At 40.8% G+C, this 22901-nt stretch overlaps 1 protein-coding gene across 1 annotated transcript in view; it reads right to left on the bottom strand.

Annotated features, from left to right (window-relative positions):
* Positions 1-22901, bottom strand: part of AGMAT (agmatinase) — a 394532-nt gene that overhangs the window by 307703 nt on the left and 63928 nt on the right. Inside the window, exon 2 of the mRNA XM_044061769.1 lies at positions 13981-14183. Coding sequence (XP_043917704.1) covers positions 13981-14183 — 203 coding nt within the window. The remainder of the gene's footprint in view (positions 1-13980; positions 14184-22901) is intronic.

The raw sequence follows: 22901 nt of genomic DNA, 5'->3' as shown, positions 1-22901 counted from the left end.
ACCTGTGAAAATACATAGACTTCAGATCTTTGGCAGATGTGGAAGTTATAAAACAATTGCATTCCTTCATGTTTTCAAAACTAGTTCACTCTGAAGACAATACTGAAAGCTTCTCAGCACAGACATCGTGTCTCTAGCCTACCCTATATAGTAATTTAATTTTGGTTATTTTTCTGAAGTTAACTTCCTATATTTCAATTTCCACTGTTAAAATATAAACATTTAAACATTTACAATAGTACATGTACATTTCTGTTATTTTCCAGTAGGGCACACTCTGGTTACATTTTAAGCGCAACCACTTTATAAAATACCTTTTTAACACACACTTCTGTACCAGCAGTTTGATATACATGACATAACAGTTCTAATACATTTGTAACACAAGCATCTTATATAAATCATGTTGATATTCACAAATGACATAATTATTTACAAAATTCCAGACAGCTGTGCTGGAAGTATCTCCCTTTGTCACAATGGGGACATGATAAACTGAATTATTTAGAAGTTTGATTTAATAATGATTCCGTGTGGCAGCTAAGAATATGGGATATGTGGGAAGAGACTAAACAAAAGAGAATACAAAAACCTGAGAAAATGGAAGCTCTGTCATATGTATATGGCTAGTAAGATACAAGGAGTTAAAACGTTTTTTGTCTCTTTAATCTTATACACAGTTTAGGCATATTTTTATCAACCAGGTGAGAAGTTGTGGTAGTAATTAATAAAGAGCTGAAGGATTTTATCTGGGAGGGGAAGATGGCAAAAGTCAAGTGAGATAAACTGATTCTTACTGTAGAACAAGGCAGACTGGGATTACCTGATTTGAAGGGGTATTTCAGAGCAACACAGTTAAGGGTCTCATACATAGTACAAGCAGAAAACTAAAATTCAAACTGGAAAGGGATGATGAAATGGGGGGAAGCTAAAGTAACAAGGACAGACTTGGATTTTGAATGCGGGCCTTTAAGGAGAATAGCAATAATCATACAGAATATTACAATCATAAAGTAGCAGCACTAAGCCAACAATGGAATCGAGAAAGGAGATTCTGCTGTTAGGGATGACTGCAATTAGGGATGCAGATGATAGGCAAGAGGGGGCTGGAATAAGTGGCAAAAAGTGACAAAGGAACCAAGGTATTGGAAGCAAATAACTAGAAACGGAAAGGTAATAGAATGGGACGATATTTGGACTTCAGGTTAAAGATTGCCTTCCCTGTCAAGAACTGATATCAGAGTATAGGCAAAGAGAAAGAAATAGGGGGTCCTACATGAAAGAACAGCACTGGTAGAGTTTTTAGTAAAATTTACAACAGAAGCTGCTGTAAAAAAGGAATAATTAGTAAAAAGTATATAAAATATTATGTTATAACTATAAGAATCAATATGAGGAGGCTAGAAAGGATTTGGAAGAGAGATTGGATAAACAATTCACAAAGAAACAATGAGGGATATATGTATGGCTCCCAAATATGCAATAAAATCTAGAAGATTTAGGATTTTTCTTGGAAATGTTTAAACAGATATTTTTATACCCCACGTAGACTCTATAGAGAATTTTTCCTCAGGTAGACAGCAAATGTGGGAGGTGTGATGGGGAAGAAAGAGGTAATTGGGAATATATTTTCTGTGATTGTAATGAGTTGGCAGACTTTAAAGATTCTCTGAAGACTGCTCTGTCAGAGATGCCAGGTGAGCAAATTGATATAATTAGGGAAATATTTTTTTTTCTAAGCTATGATACAGAATCGGAATTGCCTAGACATAGTTGCTGAGTCTAGTTATGATTGCTGCCAAAAAAGCAATTACTACAAAATGGAAATCAAAGTCTAAACCAACTGTACTAGTAGTGAATATAGTAAGAGAGCTAAAACAACCGGAACTGAGATATTTAGAAAAGGGTAGGAGCAAATTACATAAGAAAATGGGAATTGTGGGAACAATACATACAGGGGAGGAATGAGGTTTAAAAGAAGGCAGGACTTGAATGAACTATATTGTAATGTTTGACTGAAAATGACTAGGTACGTTATCTGTCATATATAATGCCTGCAACTAGGATTATATCAATATGGTTTGTGATATAAAAGGCTTGCAAATAAGATTGTGTCAATATGGTTTTCATTTAGATGTATGATAAACTATGTCATAAGAGATATTTTTTAAAACATCTTTATTACATTAAGAAAGAGAAACCTTTTGCTGTAAAAAGGAATATCAAGACGTTCTGAAAGTTACTTTTGTCAAGGACAAAGAAGGCAATAGACTACAAATTGATATGAGGTTTGGCTGCTATACTGCCCTTGACTCTTCCTAACTTTACCATAAAGTTTAATTTCCAAGACAATCCCATTTAAAAAATATTTAAGATGCAGTTACTTCTTGAAAAAATGGAAAAGTATTTCTTTCAGCAAAGGCAAAAAAGTGAGCAAAACAGACCATGAAGAATTCAAACTTGCATGCAAATAGCTGAACAAATTATTCTTTGTCTTCCAATCAGCAAATCAAAGAAGCTGCCTGCAGGACAAATAAGAAGCCACAATAAAATGGACAATAAAGTAGAAGACTCCTAATTCTGTTCAGGATATTTTTTTTCCTCACCTATTGAAATAAAGAACATAATTTCAAGAAACTCTGTTGAGACAGGAAATCCTTCTGAAGAGATGGATTCAGCAGTGCCCCCCCACCAAAAAAAAGTCTCCTTTGAGCCAGCAAAAAGATTTTGTGGCTTGCACTCCAGCCTAAGAGGTGACATGATAGGAATGAACATTTATACAATGTTCAGCAATTGCTGAAGGCAGCAAACCTGAATAAGGCCATCCATTTTCCAAAAAAAGTTGGCTGTGCACATCATTTTTGTCTGACAGCCACTGAGGTTGTTGCTAAATACTGCATAAATACTCTGAGTGGTAAACATGCCAGATGATTGTACACCGAACTGAAAATTCTGCTGCCCCACTTCATATCACAAGAAGCTTCTGTGAGCTGCTAAGATAGCAACGTGCCGATAAACATCTTTCAAATTCAGGATTGCTATCCCGGCCATCCAAGCAGCTCCCTGATAAAACAATGAATAGAGATTCACCATTTTGAATGTATGAATCTTGTTCAGATGGAAAAGGTCTAAAATTGTTCTCCAAGTTCCATCATCTATATTTGAAATGAAGAACCCCAAGTACGACTACTTCAAATGGAGCACAGGAAATGCTCCTTCTCCAAAACTTTTGTCTAGTACCTTTTAAAAGAGGCTTGGCCTTCTTGTAGGGAGTTCACTGGATAGGTTGAATGACCAGATTTGGAAGGAATTCTACTTTGAAACCTTAAGGGGATAAGAATCATTTACAGCTATCGTTTGTCTGAGGGACAGAAAGAAAAAGCTTGAAAACTGACTGGAGGAATGGACTGCTTTTCCTGTCACTGACTTTTTCAGCCTCTTCCACAGCAGTGTACAGACTTCTGAGACTGTCTCTTGAAGAACAGCTCTGAGGTACAGTTATCTGGCAAGGAAACAAACCTCTCATCTCTACCAGAACTAACTAAAGGAGAGACAGAAGATGAAGAAACTGAACTTGTGCAAACAACGGTGCAGATTCTTTTTGTTTTGCCTTCACCCTTCAACTCACATATAAAGTGATCTATCTAAAGCTTAAAAATGGTTTCTTTCCAACATTACAACTACCTCAATTAATTAGCCTTTCAGGAATTTCTACTTCTCCTGCTATACCCGACACCTGTATAGTCCAAACAAACAGCAATAGATCCCAAACTCTCTTCCTTGTTCCCCTGTTACACCAAGCTACCCTTCTCTCCTGCCCCTCTTTCCCCAACATATATTCTCCTGTCCATTCTGCTTGCCTTCATCATGCTAACAAACATTCTGAGTTTTTCTGCTTAATACATTCAACCACTACATGCCACTTTTACCAAAGTTCAGTGCAATATGCATTCTCTTTCACAAATTTCTCTTAGTGCAAGATGTATTGCATCATTTGCAAAATCCCAAGCTAGTTTCTGTTTGCAAACATCTCATGTTTAGCTCACTGTAATCCTGTATTTCACAGATCAACCTAATGTTAACTTACATGGGTAGTGGGCTTTCATTTTTGTATCTGTCAGTTTAAGCTAACTGCAATCGCTCAACAAACAAGGTAGCTTATACCCCAATATGATGGTGTTTTATTGCTACTCCACATAATGATGTCACATATTATTATTCTTGCAACATTGATGACGTAATGTTGCTTTTCTCCTTTGGCCTCCACTGAAAATAGGACACACACCAGTCCACAAAGCATAAGTACATAAATAAATTACATTCAAGCTATATATACCACTAAAAACTGTAAGATTAATAAGCTTGTCCAGAACACTTCATGTATAAGTCTTCCTTTTAAAAGCAATATTCTCCTCAAAACTGAGGTCACATTAGACTTTATAAAAAAATGTAACCTAAACAGCTTTAAGCCTAGAGGTGATACTGATAATGCTAAAAACTCTGGAATCTATACTGTACACTTCTACCTCTTGACTAAGGAAAACTGTTCATTTATATCCGCCTAGTAAATTAATTGCTCTTGAGCATAAGAATTCTTAAAGTTGTAATGATCAAACCGCTACACTGATGTTAGGAAAGGGTTGGGTAAAATGGAAGGGAGGATTTACAGACTGGTCTGTACCATCAAAAAACAAAACTCCACTTCTTCCTTCAAAGCTATAATAAGAGGGGAAGGAAGAGGCAAAAGACTGAATGTCTGATCTCACAAATCTCAGAAGTAATGCTGATAATTCATGAGCAGCATGGCGTACGTCTCCATGATGATACTGGATGACAAACACAAAGCAGTTTTAGAAAAGTCCTTGTTGACAGTTTGACAGGCAGCCACATAATAAAATAAGGACGCCACCTTACTGAGATAAAATAGCTTTCCAAAGAGAAAATTCAAACAATGCTTTTAGATAAACATGCCTTCCACTGAGCTGACAGTAATTCAGATTTCTTGTGTTTTTAAAGATATCTGCAAGCTATGTGAGATATTGTGATAAACTGGAAGATTAAAAATCCTTTCTGAGCATGTTAAAGGCAAACTGTTATTTAGGAGGCATGGGCCTCTTCCTAGGAAAGAGGAAACTCATTTACATTTACCTTGTAGTTAACCATGGACAAAGAATATTTAAAGCCTTAATGATCAAACAAATAAAATTATGTACTTTCTCAGAAAAGGCTTGTTTATCTTATAACCTTTGTTAGTATGAATCCAGTAGTCCAAAATCAACATTTCACCATTCTTCACTGACAGAGTACTAATTTTCTACAAATTAGGAGAGGGATGCTTGGACCACTTCTCATATTCCCTCAGTACAATATTTGTCAACACCATGAAAACCTTTAGGAGTGACATTAGGTTGCTCAAACATTCCCTGGGTGCATTCAGGTTTTAATGCACAACATTTTTAGTCTGGATTCTTGTCTGCTTAGCTCATGAAAATGTGCAAAACACCTCTTTCTGCCATGACATTTGGATACGCGCTTGTTGACAGTTTGTGATCATAACTATGATTACTGGGTTGATCTACGCTACACGGAGTCACTGGCAAATTAGCTTCACTCAGTTTAACATTGAAAAAAGTACAACTCTAAAACGTTAGAAAAACACAGAAGTCTTTTCTGAAGGGGAGCAAGTCTCTGTGCACTTCCATGTGGGAGCTTAGCCCCTCACACCACTTATATACAGTAAACAAACCCCATGGTCACAGCACACTGAAGGAAAAGAAAAACACACTGGAGTGCACCACCAGCACACAGGACAACTGTGCATGGTTTCAAAAAACTTGCTAGAAAGTAACAGTTTGCATGCAAAGATATCAAACTGTTGGCTTGCTTTACTGGAATATGGAACTATTAAGCATTAGAAAAATATACCAAGTCCAAGGTTGTAGTGTGTTGGGGTATTCCTCTTACTCCGAGGTACACAAATCTGAATTGGTGAATGTGGGGGCACAACCCCCCCCCCCCCCACATTAGGAGATGCAGAATCTCATCCTGTACAATTTCTTAAACAGCAGTACGTTTCACAATTCACTTTTTTCTGCTTGAACCATTGTTTATTTTTCAGAGTGATGAAACTCATTGCAACAGGTCTCACTTCTGATAGGAAGCCCATTTGGACAATCCTCCATCAAGAATCTTCCTTTACTAATGAAAGGATTTAAATTAATTTGATGTTAGATTTCGTAATCTTCACTGCTGGATAAAGCCTCAGTCCAATTACAGTCAAAATAAGCAGTATAACTGCTGGAGGCAAACACTGCTCACTTCGTAGATTGCCCTATGAAGCATATGAAATAGGATTGCTGTTTAAGTCAGGCATCATCTGTCCAGTAAATAGATTTCCTAAACTCCATAGAGAGAGGTCACATTCTCTTATACGAAGCTCTAATGGCTTATTTTTTTGCACAGGCAATACTGGTGTGTCAGATCACTAAATAGAAATGCAGAGGAAACTCTTTCTGCACTCAAATGCTTTGCATGTTGTGATAAGCTTGTGCCAGAAACCTGAAGCTCTTCTAAGCCACTTACATTAAGGACTAAAATAGCTTGCCTGTCAAAGCATACTTTACGTTTTTACTGTTCTGAAAATCAATATTAAATGTGCTTAATAATGTTTAAAAAATGTTTTGTACTTCTAAATCAGCACCAGGTACTTGGTGTTAAAAATGACAGCTTAATCAAGAAATATTTTTAAAATCAGAAAAAATGTTGAAATGTCCAAGAGGATATAAAAATGACCCCAGTGACAGAATGCACAAACTATACAGTACCATATGTTTAAAAACAATCTGAAAATCAAACTGAATAGCCTACAAAGGCATCTATTAAAGCAAGCATTAATCTGAGGTCTATATTATATAAACGAAGAATACCATATGATCAACACCATATGGTCAAAGTTATAAAACTTCAAATATGTATAAAAAAATATTAAAAAAAAAAAGTTACCTGACAATTTAAAGCAGGGGGGCAAGCTCCTCTGTACCCCACACACTTTAAATATACCAACTCTGAGATCTCACTACAGTGCAGTAAAGGGGAATCTTCCCTTTACCGCATTATAGTGTGGTCTCGGAGTTGGTATATTTAAAGAACGGGGGAGTGTGGGGGGTGCAGGGGGACTTGCCCCTCTGCTTACAACCCTTAGTTTTGTGTTTCCTCGTTTGATTTTTTTCTTTATAACTTCGACCATATGGTGTCGATCATATGGTATTCGAAGTTATAAAACTTCGATTATATAATATAGACCCCTTAATCGGACCCTCTGGAAATATTTAAATTTACTAGACACATAACAAGCTGTGATCAGCATGTACATACCAAGTAATTGCCAAAAGACCAAGACTGAACGGTACAGCAAAGTAGAAAATACAACTCTAAATACCATTTCTTGACTACAGAACTTCTGATAAATATAACAAAATGGTCCCAGATTTATATTTCCAATAAAACACAATACTTTATAAATTATATTCACTTATACATTAAAACTGAATCCACTAAAAATAACAAATACAAATGCAAAATGAAAAAAAAAAATGTTTAGGAGACAAGTCAGGATGCAACCAAAAGCTCAAAGTAGTTGAAGATGCATTTACAAGCCTAGCTCCTCTAGTTGCACTCCTGCTGCATGCATTAAGTGCTGAACGAGTCACAGCTCAAAGCTGTACATCATTACTACGTACTGGTAATGGAAAACTTTTTGTCAGTTTGAAGTATCCTCACAGGGTCTAGATAACTACTCAAATAATGTAAAGACAGGATCACTGAGGGTTCATCACAGAATGGTCATTTACGCTTAGAGGTGATTTAACACAATACTTAATCCCTTTTAAGTCATATCAATCCTTGGAATTACACACAGGTTTTCTAAAGCTACTGCACTGCTTCCAGAAAACTGGAGGAACTCATCTAAGACACACTTGCTTAACTGGAATTATATATGAAAACAATTTAACCATCACTGAAGCCTCAACCAACCAGTAGCTGGCTTTATTCAATGCCCAACAGCAGGCTGCGTTTTCTTATATAAGCCTATTTGTGGTTCTTGTCTCTATATCATTATCCAGTATGTGGCCAGAATCTCAGTACAGAAAAGTCACCTTAACTTCCCCTTGGCTCTTGGAAATGTTTTAACGAACCTTTTACTTGCTACAATGGAAAAAAAAGTGTGATTTATTGTGAAATATATTGAAAACTTTTACCAGTGAACTATTCTTCAAAATGTATGTGCAAAATAATTATGTACAAACATCAAGAAGAATAAATCCCAGGTACTGCTTGGTACAGTGTACAATGTTCACTACACTACAGAATTTTATTTTTTCGGGGGGGGGTGGCAAGATAACTAGGTCGGTTCCAGCATTCCTGTAATTCTGGGACAATTCAGTAATTAACCTTTCATCTATGTGCTACCATTTTGGGGGGGTATTCAGTTTTAAAGTGATCACAGGTGAGATATTTGTTTATGGTATTTAATTTATTCTTTTGGTTCTGATTTTTATATTTGTACTGTGTGGTAAAGCCACTGGTTGCAGGTTAGGCAGTGATTTAGTATAGGCAATCGTGCTCTTTGCCTGAGAAGCTGTTAAGGTCTTTGACTGTTATGCCTTCATCAACAAAGCTGCATTACAACCGATGTGGTGTGATCAGTGCTGTGTAACGAACAGTTGCCTTCGCCAGTCTTCCCTGTAATAACATGCCATCATACATGCATGCATGTATGTATGTATGCATGACTGCATGCTTATATAAATAGACAAAAGTTCTGCAGGTGTACTAAATGTAATTTATATCCTTTGTGTGGTATCACCATTCGCTTTCTCCTAATCTGTGTGTATTATTGACCTTGCCAATGCAAATTATTTTTTTTTTTAACATCTTTACTGAAACATCCTTATAGGTTCATAGGTTGGTACTAGGCTATCAGCCCTAGGGCCTATACAAGCCTAGCCATAACAATTCCCTGGCTATTTCTTCCCACACTATTTACTTCATAGTCAAGTACTAGGCTATCTGCCCAAGGGCATATACAAGCCTAGCCAGAGTGTGTTGGCTTTTGCCACCCCCTTAGATTAGTTCCCTGTGCCTCTGACCAGCAGAGCCACTACAGTGATCCCCGGGGTAAATTTTCTGTTTCCAATCCACCCATCAAGGTTTCTCTTGAAGAGTGCTAGTGAGGGGCTCTGCCTGATGAATATTGGAATCTTGTTCTAAAGCATGGGGAGTCTCTGGGTCAGGAATCTATCCCTCCAGCACGTCCTATTTATTGTTGTGGTAAGGTTTATATCCCCAGAGTGTGTGGCTCTCAGGGATTTGTTTTTTTTTTTAGGTGGAGCATATCCATCAATTCTGGTTTGGACATGGCCTTGTATATCAAGCAGAGATCACCTCTGAGTAAGCGGTATGCAACCGAGTACAGCTGGAGTTTCTTTAGTCGGGCTGCATAGGTCATCTGTTTGAGGCCAGTAACCCTCTTGGTGAGGTACTTTTGTGGTCTTTCCAGCTGTTGCAGGTGTCTTGTTAGGTGCATCCCAAATGGGGCGTTGTATTCTATAATGGATCTAATAAGTGATGAGTAGAGAGGCACAATAACCACCTTTGTTCTGAATGAGAACCCTTTTGAGATTAGGTGGGCCACGTAGAAGGATTTTCTAACCACCTTGGCAATATGATTATCAAAGGAGAGATTGCTATCTACTTGGGTCCCCAGATCCCCTTATTACTTTTTCTGTATTTAGGGGACTACCACCTATGTGGTAGTTTGTGGGTACTTTTTTCCAAAGGGGATGACTATGCACTTTTTGGCATTCAGCTTGAGGCCATGATTTTGACATCAATTATCCATCTCAGTGAGACCCTTCTGGAGGGTGTCTGTATCAGCTGGAAAATCAATTATGGCCCCTAGTTTGCAGTCATCTGTGAACTTGGTCAGCCAAAGTCCTCCTGTGCTTGCCTGTACCTTGGAGAATTATATACCGAACAGGAGGGGTCCTAGGACCGAGCCCTGGGGGGATGCCACTTGTAACCAGTTTAGAGTCAGACCTAGAGTCTGCAACCCTCACCGTGTGGGTTCTGTCCGTGAGCCAGTTTGCAACCCATCTCATGATGTAGGGGTTAATGTTCAGGTTGGTGAGTTTGTCTATAATACCAGAATGGGGAATGGTGTTGAAAGCCTTTGCGAGGTCTAGGTAGGCTGTGTGGACCTCCTTACCCTCATCTAATGCCTTGGTAACTGTCTCAAAGAAGTCCACCAGGTTTAGGAGGCATGATCTGCCCTTAAAGCCAAACTGGGTGGGGTCCAAAGTTTGGAGGTTCCCAATGTCTCTGTTAATGAGTTCCATGATGATGCACTCCATAGCCTTGCAGACCAGGCTAGTCAGGCTTAGTCAGGTTCTCGGGGTACGTTGTGGTGCCACCTTTGTGGAGTTGGATAACTGTTGCTGTGAGCCACTCTGTGGGTATGTAGCCTGTAGAGAGTCTGAGTTTGAACAGTGTGTTTAGGTGAGGGGTTAGTTCATTTTGGAGCTCTTGTAAGACACAGCCTGGGACACCGTCCGGTCCCACTGAGGCTGTGTTTTTGGCTTTGGATAGGGCTGTTTTAACCTGTGTGTTGGTGATTGCCGGGGCCTTACTTTCTTCTGGTATGGTTATGGGCCCTTTAGGGGGTAGGAGTGGTGTGAAGTTTGCACTGAACCTGTCTGCCAAAATGTTGGCAATATTAGTCGGTTCAGTGTATTTTGTGCCATTTTGCACCAACTCAGAGCAGATCTGAGTGTTTCCACTAAGGTTCTTGACACAGCTAAAGAACGCTTTGTGGTTATCTTTGGAGTTCTTGGCAATTTTTCTTTCGAAGCTAGCCTTGGATGATTTAATGAGGGATCGTAGTTTCTTGCTGATACTGATCAGGGATGTCTTTCTTTCTAGGGATTTTGCTCTTATCTGTACTAGTTTCCTCCTTCTATTGTAGAGCCTGTTTATGGCAGGGGTCCACTAGACTGGTTTCCTTTTCTTGGAGGAGTGAGTCTTGGTTTTACTTGGGATAGCACGATCCATGCATTCCTGCAGGTGATCATAGAGTGCCTTTGTATAGGTTTCAGCAGCTTGGACAGCATTGTCCATTGGCTTGGGGGCTGTGAAACTTTCCACCTCGGTCTTAAGCAACGTGAAGTTTGCTTTTGAAAAGTTTTTCACGGTGGTTTCCTTGAATGGAGTTGTGGGCGGAATGTGAATATCCAGAGTGATTAGTCTATGGTCTGATCTAACCAGCGAGGGGTTGACGTCAGGTGTGGAACATCGGTCGCCCATGTTGGTGATGACCAGGTCCAATATGTTGTTCCCTCTGGTGGGGGTGTTGACCAGTTGATCCAGGGTGTTCGAGTTTATATATTCTAGGAAGCGTTGGGCAAGGGAGTTAGCACTTGAGTAATTCTTCCAGTTAATGTTTGGGTAGTTGAAATCACCCAGTATTAGGGTGTTTGGCAGAACCTTCATATTTCCCAGTGTCTCCAGAAATGCAGAATGGGGGTCATGGGTCATGATGGGTGATCTGTAGCAAGCTACAATTTGGATTGCAGTTTTGCCCGTTGTTAGTTGCACTTGGATGATCTCTGATGTATCGTGCTGCGCCACTAACCTGGAGGTGTGAGTATCCTTGATGAATATGGATAATCCCCTGCCTTTTGTGTTTCGGTCTGGGTTCTGTGGCCAAAAGGTATGGTATGAGTTATAGCCTGGTAGTGCTGGGGTGCTCTCTGGAGCCTTAAACCAGGTTTCAGATATTGATGTTCTCCATACTGAGGAGTGCCTCAAGTGCGTGCATTTTGAGGTTTAGACTTCTGGCATTGAGTAGCATTACCCTCAGTTTTTGGTTACTTGTGCTATTTACGGTGGTGGGTTTGTCTTTTGAGCCTTGCCTAAAAAAGGCACTATGGGGGTGACAAGAGTCTTTGCCAGTATTCGAAAGCCAAGGGAGACAGGTGCAAGCCATCTCTTGTGAAGCAACGTGGCTTGTCGAGCATGTCATCCCAGGCAGACAGATACTGGATACCCTTTGAATGACACCAGAAACTTAGCCAATTGTTGATGTTGATAATTTTTTCTTTATACTGTGGCATCATTCTTGGTGAAGGTAGGATGCTACTCAGGGTCAGGGTCATACCTGCCTGGGCCACATGATCAGAGAGCTCTTCCATGTCTCTTTTCATGTCGTCCAGGGAGGTAACATCTCAGGTCATTCACACCAACATGCATAATGACAAGAGTCGTACTTGTACTGGTTCTGGAGTGACCTGAGTGCTTGTGTTATGTGGTGGATCCTGGCGCCCAACAGACAGCTAACTGTAACCTTCTCCTTGTCCAGCCTAGTTAGTGGGACATCAGTGTGCCTGACTATAGAGTCACTATTACTAGTGTGTTAGGTATGTTATTTTGCCTTAAGGGCTGTGATTGCATGGCACACTGATTATGTGAAGTATGTGTTTCATGGCTGGTGATGGGTTGTGGAGGTTGCTTGGATGTCTGCTTTGGAGGTCTCCGTTGCTTTTGCAGATTTTTACTTAAAGCCTCTGAGTATGTTTTCGTGTATTTGTGTGTGTTATTTGCCTGTGTTGGTTTGTTAGGTCTGTCTGAGACTGGTGGTGTGTTGCACATATTACCCTTCTCCTCTTGACAGTCAGTTACAGTCTGGGGTTGAGAGAGCTTTGCCTCCAGTCTGGCTGTATAATTGCATCTCTCGCATATATTAGTGTTTGATGGTAGGAGGAGAGGGTTGTCTGTGTACATGAGGCAGTTGTAACATTGCCTCAAAATGCCCAGATTCACCAGTTGGACTGGAGAGTACACCGTAAACTGCCCTTTGGACATGCCTGAATAGGCAGAGTGAGCTGTTTTTCTGATTGACTGTTGTGGACGAATAGAGAGCCTCGTCCTTCTGGACAGTATAAGGGGGGCTAGTGCTAGGGGTATTTAGTGCTTGTTATGAGTTTTAAGCAAGTGTTGGGCTGTAAAATGAATGGTTTGAGTGCTAAAGTTGAAGGTTTCTCTAGTTCCAAGGGAAAAACTGAAGAGTAGACTTTGTGGAGTTGGTATTAAGTTTAACCCTAGCTAACCGGCACTGCCCAGTGTGCAAAACCGCGCAAATGCGGTTTTTATATCAGAAAGATTAAAAAGACAGAAATTAGCCAAAATGGCCAATAAAACTACTGTTTCTGGCCAGAAACCACTCCTCCAAGGGCAGGTAGGCTATTCAGAGCTCCCCACTCTCACTATTAACCCTGTATCCAGACATGCTTGACATTAGAATCAGGCCTTTGCAGAAAATGGTAGTTTACAGATCATCACCCCCTACTGCTCTGGGATTCTAAGCAAGATTAGACAGACCACTTAAGGAAAGGGGCACAGATGTATATTACAGAAGGGGAAGACACTCAGTCTTGCTTGCTACCTCTCATAGTCACATCCAACTCCTAGAGTGACTCCATAGACAGCCACCACAACCACTGGAGTTAACAAGGCAAAGGGGGAATGGAAGTAGGTTGCCAGGTCTTTCTTCAGTATCTCTCTCTTACACATACACCCCCATAGGTAATTTACCGATCTTGATCCACCTTGTGGCATGCCTTTGAAATGTGGTAGGAAACAGAGCACCATGAACACAGGGAGGATAGCAGACTCCACACAGAAAGTACCCCAGCTGAGAAGTGAACCAGAGACTCTCTTGTTGTGAATTGGCTCACTATCTGTTGCACTACTGTGCCACTCTACACTCAGTCTAGTTGTAATTATTTTCTTGCACTGAGAAGTAAACCAATGGATACACAAAGCATCTTTCATAATTAGAACTCATGTTACATGAGTTTAGCAACCCAAAAATGGAGGAAAAAGCTTCTAAAGCTTAACAAACATCTTAAGTACCAATGTTATTACCTAATGTCAATGGAATACAGTTCTCTGACATTATCTTCTGGTATGCATCTCGTATCCTTCTACAGCTGTCTTTTAGATCATAGAGATTCACATTGACATCTCCAATATCAGCAATCATCATTGATTTATACGGTGCAGCACGTGTACTGGAATTGTATGCCCTTAACATCACAGACTCTGCTCGGATATGACGAGGCCCAAATCTAGTATACACAAAAAAAGCAAAGAAAATCATGAAAACATAGCACAGAAGCCCAGCAGTCATCACTTTCAGTCACATAATGATTAATTAATACCTTCCAGGCTTCAAAGCCTGGTATTAAGTCTACAAGTAATTAATTTTTATTGCATACATTTATACTAAAGTGCTTCAAATCACTATGTCCTTTAAATGAATGAGCAAAGTACAGCTGCAGGAAGTTCTTCCCCTAATAGCAGCTGTATGGGCAGGATCACTGTGCAAGAATCACGTATGCAATATGGGATACTGATTGAGGAGGTCGGTCATTAGCCAAATGTTTTCAACAGCTGAATGTCTAGTGGCATGAGAGAACGTGACTGCAGCAGATTTAAAGGGAAAGCCCAGCTATAAAAAAAGAGACAATATCACATACCTTCTGCTTTGTAATGGAGAACAGAAAACGTGCATATCAAAACATGTTCCTATATGTACGCTTATATTCAGATAACATCTTCATAAGTGTGCGTGTTTGTGTGTGTATATATATATATTTGGGGTTGGGAGGGTGGCTTAATGGCTAAGTTGTTTGCCTTACAAACACAAGGTGCAGGGTTTGAGTCTCACAGGAGATAATTGGCTAGGCTTAAAATGGCTCTCAAGAGCAGTTAGCTTAGTACTAAAACTATGAACTATGAACTATATATATATATATATATATATATATATATATACACACACACACACACACACACACATATATATATATATATATATATATATATATATACACACACATATATATATATATATATATATATATATATATATATATATATATATGTGTGCAAGTAAAAAAAAATAAAAATTCACTGAATCATTTAAACCACACTTTCTAAATAAACTGTTTATAAAGCGTATGATTTAGCTAAATAAAGAGAAACATGTACATATAAGCCAGTGGTGACAAATTCTACATAAATGTTGGTTGTGACAGACTCAGTATGCACACAATGTCAGGATGACGACTGGAGGGAAGCTATCCCGCTGCAGTGATCCTGTTACTTGCATGTCTACTGTTAGGACAAGTAAATTACTCCGTTGTACTATGTGCATAATAAGGACCACACCTTCAAGAGTTGTGCAGATAATCTGGAAATGTACTGTGTGCCTAAAAATGTGGTTGGTGGGATTAAAGCATCCATTAGACACTGCTGAAATTAATCCTGCCCCAAGAATATGCACCCCCATTTATATTTGGAAAAGAAGCATGGCGATGTGGCAGCCTTATAACCACTCTGACTGGACACGTTGCCAGAAAGGCTGTAGCGGCAGCTGCTCATCTGGTGAAGTGGGCATTGACCTCCCCCATCAAGGTCTTGCTGGGCTTCCCATAAAAGAAACCAGCTCTTTGACAAGCTACATATTTTACTTCCAAGTAATCCAACTTTTTCTTTAAAAATGAAAAAACACAACACGAATGATATTTTGGTCTACTGGTTTCATTTTTTCCGTATAATATAGAAACACACTCTTAAGCATCCATGCAGTGAAAATTCTTTTCACACTTGAATTCTTGTTTTTGAAGAAAAAAGGAAGCTGGAGGAACTGACTCAAAGTGAATTCAGACACCACTAGAGACATAAAAGGATCTTACTTTTAAAAGACATCTTGCTGTTGTGAAAGACTGTACATACACCTGTAACAGTCTGAAATGATGGAACTTGCTTTAGCAAATCCTGTAAAACTGAGACTTGCATATACTAAGTCCAAGATGGCTGTTTCTCATAAGATTCCTTTTTCAGATATATGGTGATCCTGGAGTCGGTATATATATATATATATATATATATATATATATATATATATATATATATATATATATATATATTTGGGGGGGGTTAAATTTTAAGTAGAAAAGCAATGTTGGACATTCACTCTTCTCCTGTTTTTTTTTTTTTTTTTTTTTTGAGCATGTCGTCACTCGGCTTTACCAGTGATATTTCAATACAGAGCCATCTATACATCTTTCAATATGTTAAAGGCTGCAATTCAGAATTTTTTCTACTTGCTGTTAACTTCAACTACAAAAAATAGTACTCCAGACTGTTTCAAAAAGCAAGTAATGCATTTTTTCTTTCATTCAGTCACTCAACTACTCTCTGATACTTGTATTATTCAATTCCATGATGAGGGAACACAGAAGCATATCCCAGTACTCAAAGTACATAAAGCAGAGAAAGTAATCCTTGATGAGACATCAGTGTACTGCAGGACACACACACACACACACACACACACACACACACACACACACACAGTTTGGATTACCAGTTCACCTCCAGTATATCTCTGGTATACATGGACATCTGATATAAACCCAGTCAGGTCACAGTGCTTGGTTTTCCAGTCTGGTTCTCAGATGGCATGCCTTCAGTGCATAGTATGCACATCTTCCCTATATTCAAATGGTACAGTTAACTTCCCAATAACAAGATTCTAATGTTGAGCTGTAGACAATGGATGGTTAAGAGTCTCATCTATAGAACAACCTTCAAAAAATTGCTTGTCCACCACATCTTCAACTAAAGAAGGTTCTTCATGCAAGTGTAAGAAATGGCTGAAATATATTCTCTTCTAGCAGAACAAGCTAACTTGGTATTAAATAAGGGAACACAGTACTGCATGACAAGGGGGGGGGGGGAGCACATATTTTAGCATAATTTTTACATCACAAAAAAAGTTGTCCATCTGGACAATTGCAATTTTCTTGTCATTTTTGCCATTTTGCTTCTTTGAGAACAGTGAAGGAGTTATTAGAAAATGGATTGCTGTTACTGAGTGTGCATTCCCTGTGTGCTCTTAAGGATAAACTGTATTTGGTGCAGATGGCTACACCTGAAAATACTGTGCGTGTCTATTTTTTTCACTATGAACATTCCCTACAGGTGTCAGTGGTGAGGATGGAGGCTCCCTGATCACTGGCCCAGAGGAGGGGCGACACATATTGGTGGCAGTGGTGGGATATTAACTGAATGTCTGTAGATCATAAGGAGTTGTTATAAAAGGTATGTGTACTTTTAGCAGCCACAAGGTAAACATACAGAGTTTCACTTTTCACAATAGTTGTATTTATTTTCTTAGTTTAGTCAAGGAAAGCAGGCAAAAATGTCAACAAAGGATTATGGCAAGCTAACAGTAAACAAGTTGGCTAAGGTGTGCAAATCCAAAGGACTGGTGCATAGTAACCTGACTAATGAAGACATGATTTCAGCCTTAGTCACAGGTGCAGCACAGACCAGCAACCAGAAAGACAACCAGTCCGGTGATGGGGATGTACAACCCTCAGAAACAGGACAGTTCACTTTTCCTCAGATGACTTAAAAACCTGTCTGGAATTACAGAGACATGAACTGGAGACAAAACATATGAAATTAGAATTGGCAGATAGATTGTGGCATTTGAAGACTGAAGAAAATGAGAAAGTGTCAACATGAGAGGGACATGCTAACTTTTTGACAGGAATATGGAGGTAATGGTTAAGGAAATAACCAAATCCCTGAAGCAACATAGGTCAGTAAATTTCTTCTACAGTACACAGAAGATGATAGTTTTATTAATATATTTGAAAGAATATGTAGACAGCATGATGTTGACCAAGGGCTCTGGATATGGTTCCTGACCCCTTACTCCCTGGTAAATTGTAACTGCTGTTTCTAAATTGTTTGATACTGATTGTTTAAATTATGACAAGGTTAAACAATGTCTATCGGAATGTTTTAATTTAACACCTAAAGCTTACAGAAAACGTTAGTAAGCATAGACGTAGAGCAGTGTTAGTGATTATATTGCTGACTTAAGCACTTATTTTCATAGGTAGGCAAGTGGGTGTCAGGTCACCACTATTGAAAGGTTGGCAGATCTTTTGGTGAGGGAAGAAGCCCTTAACACTTTGCCTGAAGACATGAGAAACTGGTTGGCAGACTGGGAGTATAACTCTGCAGATGAGCTGAGGAGAAAAGGAGATCTCTACTTGGCAAGCAGGGCACCACTACACAAGAAGGGGATACCCAGTGCTGCACATGGTTATAAGGGAACCCATAGTGGGCAGCCTGAACCACCCCAACAGAGCCCACCAGTAATAGGGGAAGCCACTAGTTCAGTTACATGGCCAGGATCAGGGTTTAGATGTTTTAAATGTAACCAGAGGGGCCATGTACTTTGTACAAAACAAAGTATTTTAAATCCCATACCTAATGTAGCAGACTGAAATTGAATGTTTACTCTATTATATTTTTGTATCTGACTTGATTTCTTCTTTTTTAAAAGTATTTGTAAAGTATTTTTGAAAGTATTATTTTAGTAGTGTAACGGAGCTTTTCTCCTCGGGCCTCCACTGAAAATGGACATGTATCCAGCTGGACTAGCCCGGTTAACAAATGTAAAATAAATAAAATAAATAAATGTAGCATATAAATGTCCACTGAAGCAAGGTGGGGAACAAGGGAGCCAGCAAGTGGGAATAACAGCATGCCAGTGGTAAGTTGGCTGGAGACAACAGGCGTACCAATCTATCAATGGAGTTTGTATCCTATCTTAGTGGGTAGAAAACAGGCCACTATCAAGAGAGAGACAGACTCTGACATAACCATTGTGAAGCCTGCAGTGGTTAAACAGGAGCAGTACTTGCTTGGGCAGTCAACTCCAGTCAGAGATTTAAGAGGGACTCCATTCCAACTACCTTTGGTTAAGGTTCACTTGACTGACAGGGTGGAAAATGAAGCAAGCACGTAGGTGTGCTTGAGGACATCCCTGCAGATGTCTTGATATGGAATGATTTTGATAATGCAGTACCTTGTGTGCATGCAGTTACACGCAGTCAGGCCTGGAGACAGGCATGTGTGTCTGGTTAACTTGAGGGAGACCCAGTCAGACCCCACTCCTCTAGCTGAGGCTGGTGATGTGGCTATTTCAGGGAGGAAGCTACCTTGCAACAGTGACCCTGAAGGTGAGCCACAGTTGCTGACAGGCACTGATGTTCCCTTGGACAGGGTGACTGTAAGGGCAGAGGTGAGTAGTAGTACCCAGGCTGATCATGAGGCACCGCTGTCAGAAGATACCAGACTTCCAATGGAAGGGGAGCTGGGAAGGGTCACAAAGGTAGAGTTGAGACAGGCTCAGCTCTCAGACCCTACACTATGAGGCTTGAGGAAGGTAGCTAAGGAGGTACCTGATTCTCAAGGAAAAGGGGAGTCTGCATACTGGAACAAAAGGTTACTGTATAGAGACTAGATCCCTGAGGGAGGGCTAGAGGGTGAGGTAATTCACCAGCTGGTATTGCCCAGAGCTTACCATCTGGCACTTCTAGTCATAGCCCATGACATTCTTTTTGCAGGTCATATGGGCCTAAAGCATACCAAGAGACGTATTATGCAGAACATTTATTGGCCTGGGATTGTAAGGGATGTAACAGAGTACTGCAGAACATGTGAGCAGTGTGAAAAAGTAGGCAAGGCAGGAGACAGTGTCAAAGCTCCTTTGATGCCTTTGCCTGTGATTGAGGAGCATTTCAGATGATAGCAATGGATATTGTGGGGCCTCTGAGTACTCAAGTTCCACAGGGAATAAGTATATCTTAGTGAAAGTAGATTATGCTACTAGATACCCTAAAGGCAGTGGCTCTGTCCTCTATTGAGGCAGAGACGGTGGCAAATGCTTTGTTAGATTTTTCAGCGGGGTAGGTTTTCCAGGAGAAATACCGACTGACAGAGGTGCCAATTTCATGTCAGACCTGCTGGCTTGTTTATGAGAACTCTGTGTGGTGAAGCACCTAAAGAATACCCCCCCTACCACCCTCAGACTAATGGTCTTGTTGAGAGGTTAAACTCTACACTGAATTCCATGCTACAGGCATTTGCAGACCAGTTTAAGAGAGAGTGTGACAAATATTTGCCCCATCTGCTGTTTGCATACAGAGAGGTACCACAAGAATCCAAAGGTTTTTCACCCTTTGAGTTGTATGGGCAAAGGGGGCTCTTGGATTTGATTTGTGATGAGTGGTGGGGAGTGAGTGTGAATCCTGCAAGCAGTCTGTTGTGGCATATGTCCTAAACCACAGGACAAGGTTTAGGGAGCTCCTGGGCTTTGCCCAGGAGAACCTGACAGGAGCCCAACAGCAGAAAATGGTCTGGTATGACAGGAATGCTCGAGCTCAAGAGTACGCTGTGGGACAGCAGGTTATTTAGACACAAGACACAATAAGCTGCAGGCTTGGGATGGACCTTTCAAAGGGTAAGGAAGGTCAGTGATATTAACTACATGGTAAAACTGCTAGACAGGATGCAGGGCCATAAACTGTACCATGTTAACAGGATGAAGTCTTACCATGATAGGGAGCCCCTTGTGCTGAATATTTGCAGCTGGTGGCAGGAGGAGTCTGAGGGGGATCTGGTGACTTCATCTCAGTGAGGCCCGAAATTACACCTCAGTGGAAGGGGTAGCAATGTCACAGCAACTATCCCCTTCCAAGGTTCAAGAAATCTGAGCAGTGTTACAAGAGTTTGGGGACATGTTCACTGGGAAACCTGGGTACACCCACGTGGTGCAGCACCCTGTATACACAAGGTGCTGCACCACCTGGGTACACCCACGTGGTGCAGCACCCCGTATACACAAGGTGCTGCACCACCTGGGTACACCCACGTGGTGCAGCACCATGTGTACACAGGACCCCAAAGACCTATCAAGCAGGTCCCTTGCAGGGTGCCTGAGCAAGTCAGACAGACTCTGATGTAGGAGATACAGGAAATTTTGGAACTGGGAGTAATCCAGGAGTCCAGCAGCCCCTGGGCCTCCCCAGTCATGCTGGTACAAAAGAAGGATCACAGCACCAGGTTCTGTGTGGACTGCAGGAAAATGACCAGTCACACAGAGTCAGATGCTTACCCCATGTCTAGGACAGATGAAGCCTTAAAGCAGCTGGGTGGGGCTAAGTATCTGACCAAGGGCTACTGGCAGGTGCCCTTGACTCCCACTGCAAGAGAGAGGTCAGCCTTTGTGATTCCTTTCAGATTATATAAGTTCATGAAGATGCTTTTTGGGATGGAAAATGCCCCAGCAACCTTCCAGAGGCTAGTAGATTGTATCCTAGCAGGAGCAGAAGATTATGCCCTTGTTTATCTGAATGATATTGTGATATTGCCTTCTACAGCCATTCCTGACAAGAGCACTTTCAGCATGTCATGGAGGCCCTGGACAAACTGCAAACGGCAGGGTACATTATTAAGCCCAGTAAGTGTCAGGTGGGTATGGCAGAGGTCTCCCTCTTGGGACATAGAGTGAGGAGTGTTAAGATTAGGCCAGAACCTGGCATGGTGGAAAATATTCAGGCATGGCCTGCCCCTGTTACCAAAAAGCAGGTGTGGCCATTCTTGGGGACAGTATGGTACTACAGAAAGTTTATTAACCATTATAGTACAATAGCTGCTCTCCTCACAGACCTGACAAGGAAAAACAAGCCAGATGACAAGGCTGCATGGACCGCAGCCTGTGAGCAGGCATTCCAAAGCTTAAAGGGGCTTTGGGAGGATGCCCTGTGCTAGCCAGTCCAGGTTAGAGTAAAGAATTTGTTGTGCAGGTGGATACTTCAAACCATGGGGTGGGGGCTGTACTCATATCTGGTCACCTGAAACTAGCTTGATTCTTCAAAGGAGGGAGAGATGTGATGATGCGAGGTAGTGCCAGCTGTGCCGGGGGAGTAGGGCAGTGCATGTGTAATATATCCCAGCATAGCTAGTTAAAGTTTTGTAAAGAATTATAGGTAGGTTCATAGTTTCCTAGGTAGGTACTAGGCCATCGGCCCAAGGGCCTAAGTAAGTCTAGCCAACAAGGTTCCCTGGCTTAAGCCACCCAAGAAAGTTATTTTCCTGTGCCCCTGTCGAGCAGAGCAACAGAAGTGATTCCCAGGGTGTATTTCCTATTTCCCATCCACTCATCAAGAATTTTCTTGAAGAGCACTAATGAGGAACTTTGCTTGACACAGACGGGTAGCTTGTTCCAGAGTATGGGAAGACTCTGGGACAGGAATCTATCCCTCCAGCATGTCCTTTTTATTGTGGTGACAAGGTTTATGTCCCTAGAGCGTGTAGCTTGGAGGGGTTAGGATTTCTTTAGGTGTAGCATGTCCAACAGCTCTCTGTTTGGCATAGCTTTATATGTTAGGCAGACATCACCTCGGAGTAGGCGATATGCTACGGAGTAAAGCTGGAGTTTTTTGAGGCAGTCAATGTAGGGCATCTGTTTGAGGCCAGTAATCCTCTTTGTGAGGTACTTCTGTGGCCTTTCCAGCTGCTGCAGATGTCTTCTGAGGTACATTCCAAAAGGGGCATTATACTCTATAATGGGTATAATGAGTGTCGAGTAGAGGGGAACAATGAACTCTTTTTTTCCTGGATGAGAACACTTTTGTGATGAGGTGTGCCATGTACAAGGATTTCCTGACTACTGTAGTGATGCGATTATCAAAGGAGAGATTACTGTCCACCTGGGTCTGAAGGTCTCACACATTTGGCGTGAAGTAGACTGCTGTCTATGTGGTACTTTCTTGGTACAGAGTTTTTACCAAAGGGGCTGACAATGCACTTTTTGGCATTGAGCTTGAGGCCATGGCTCTGACACCAGGCATCTGTCTCAGTGAGGTCCTTCTGTAGGATGTCCACATCATTTGGGGACTCAACTATGGCTC

The sequence above is a fragment of the Protopterus annectens genome, chromosome 2.part0 (genome assembly GCF_019279795.1).
Source record: "Protopterus annectens isolate FY-2018-M chromosome 2.part0, PAN1.0, whole genome shotgun sequence".
Taxonomy (NCBI): domain Eukaryota; kingdom Metazoa; phylum Chordata; order Ceratodontiformes; family Protopteridae; genus Protopterus; species Protopterus annectens.
Note: the sequence above shows the minus strand (reverse complement) of the source record. Positions and strands in the feature narration are given on the sequence as shown.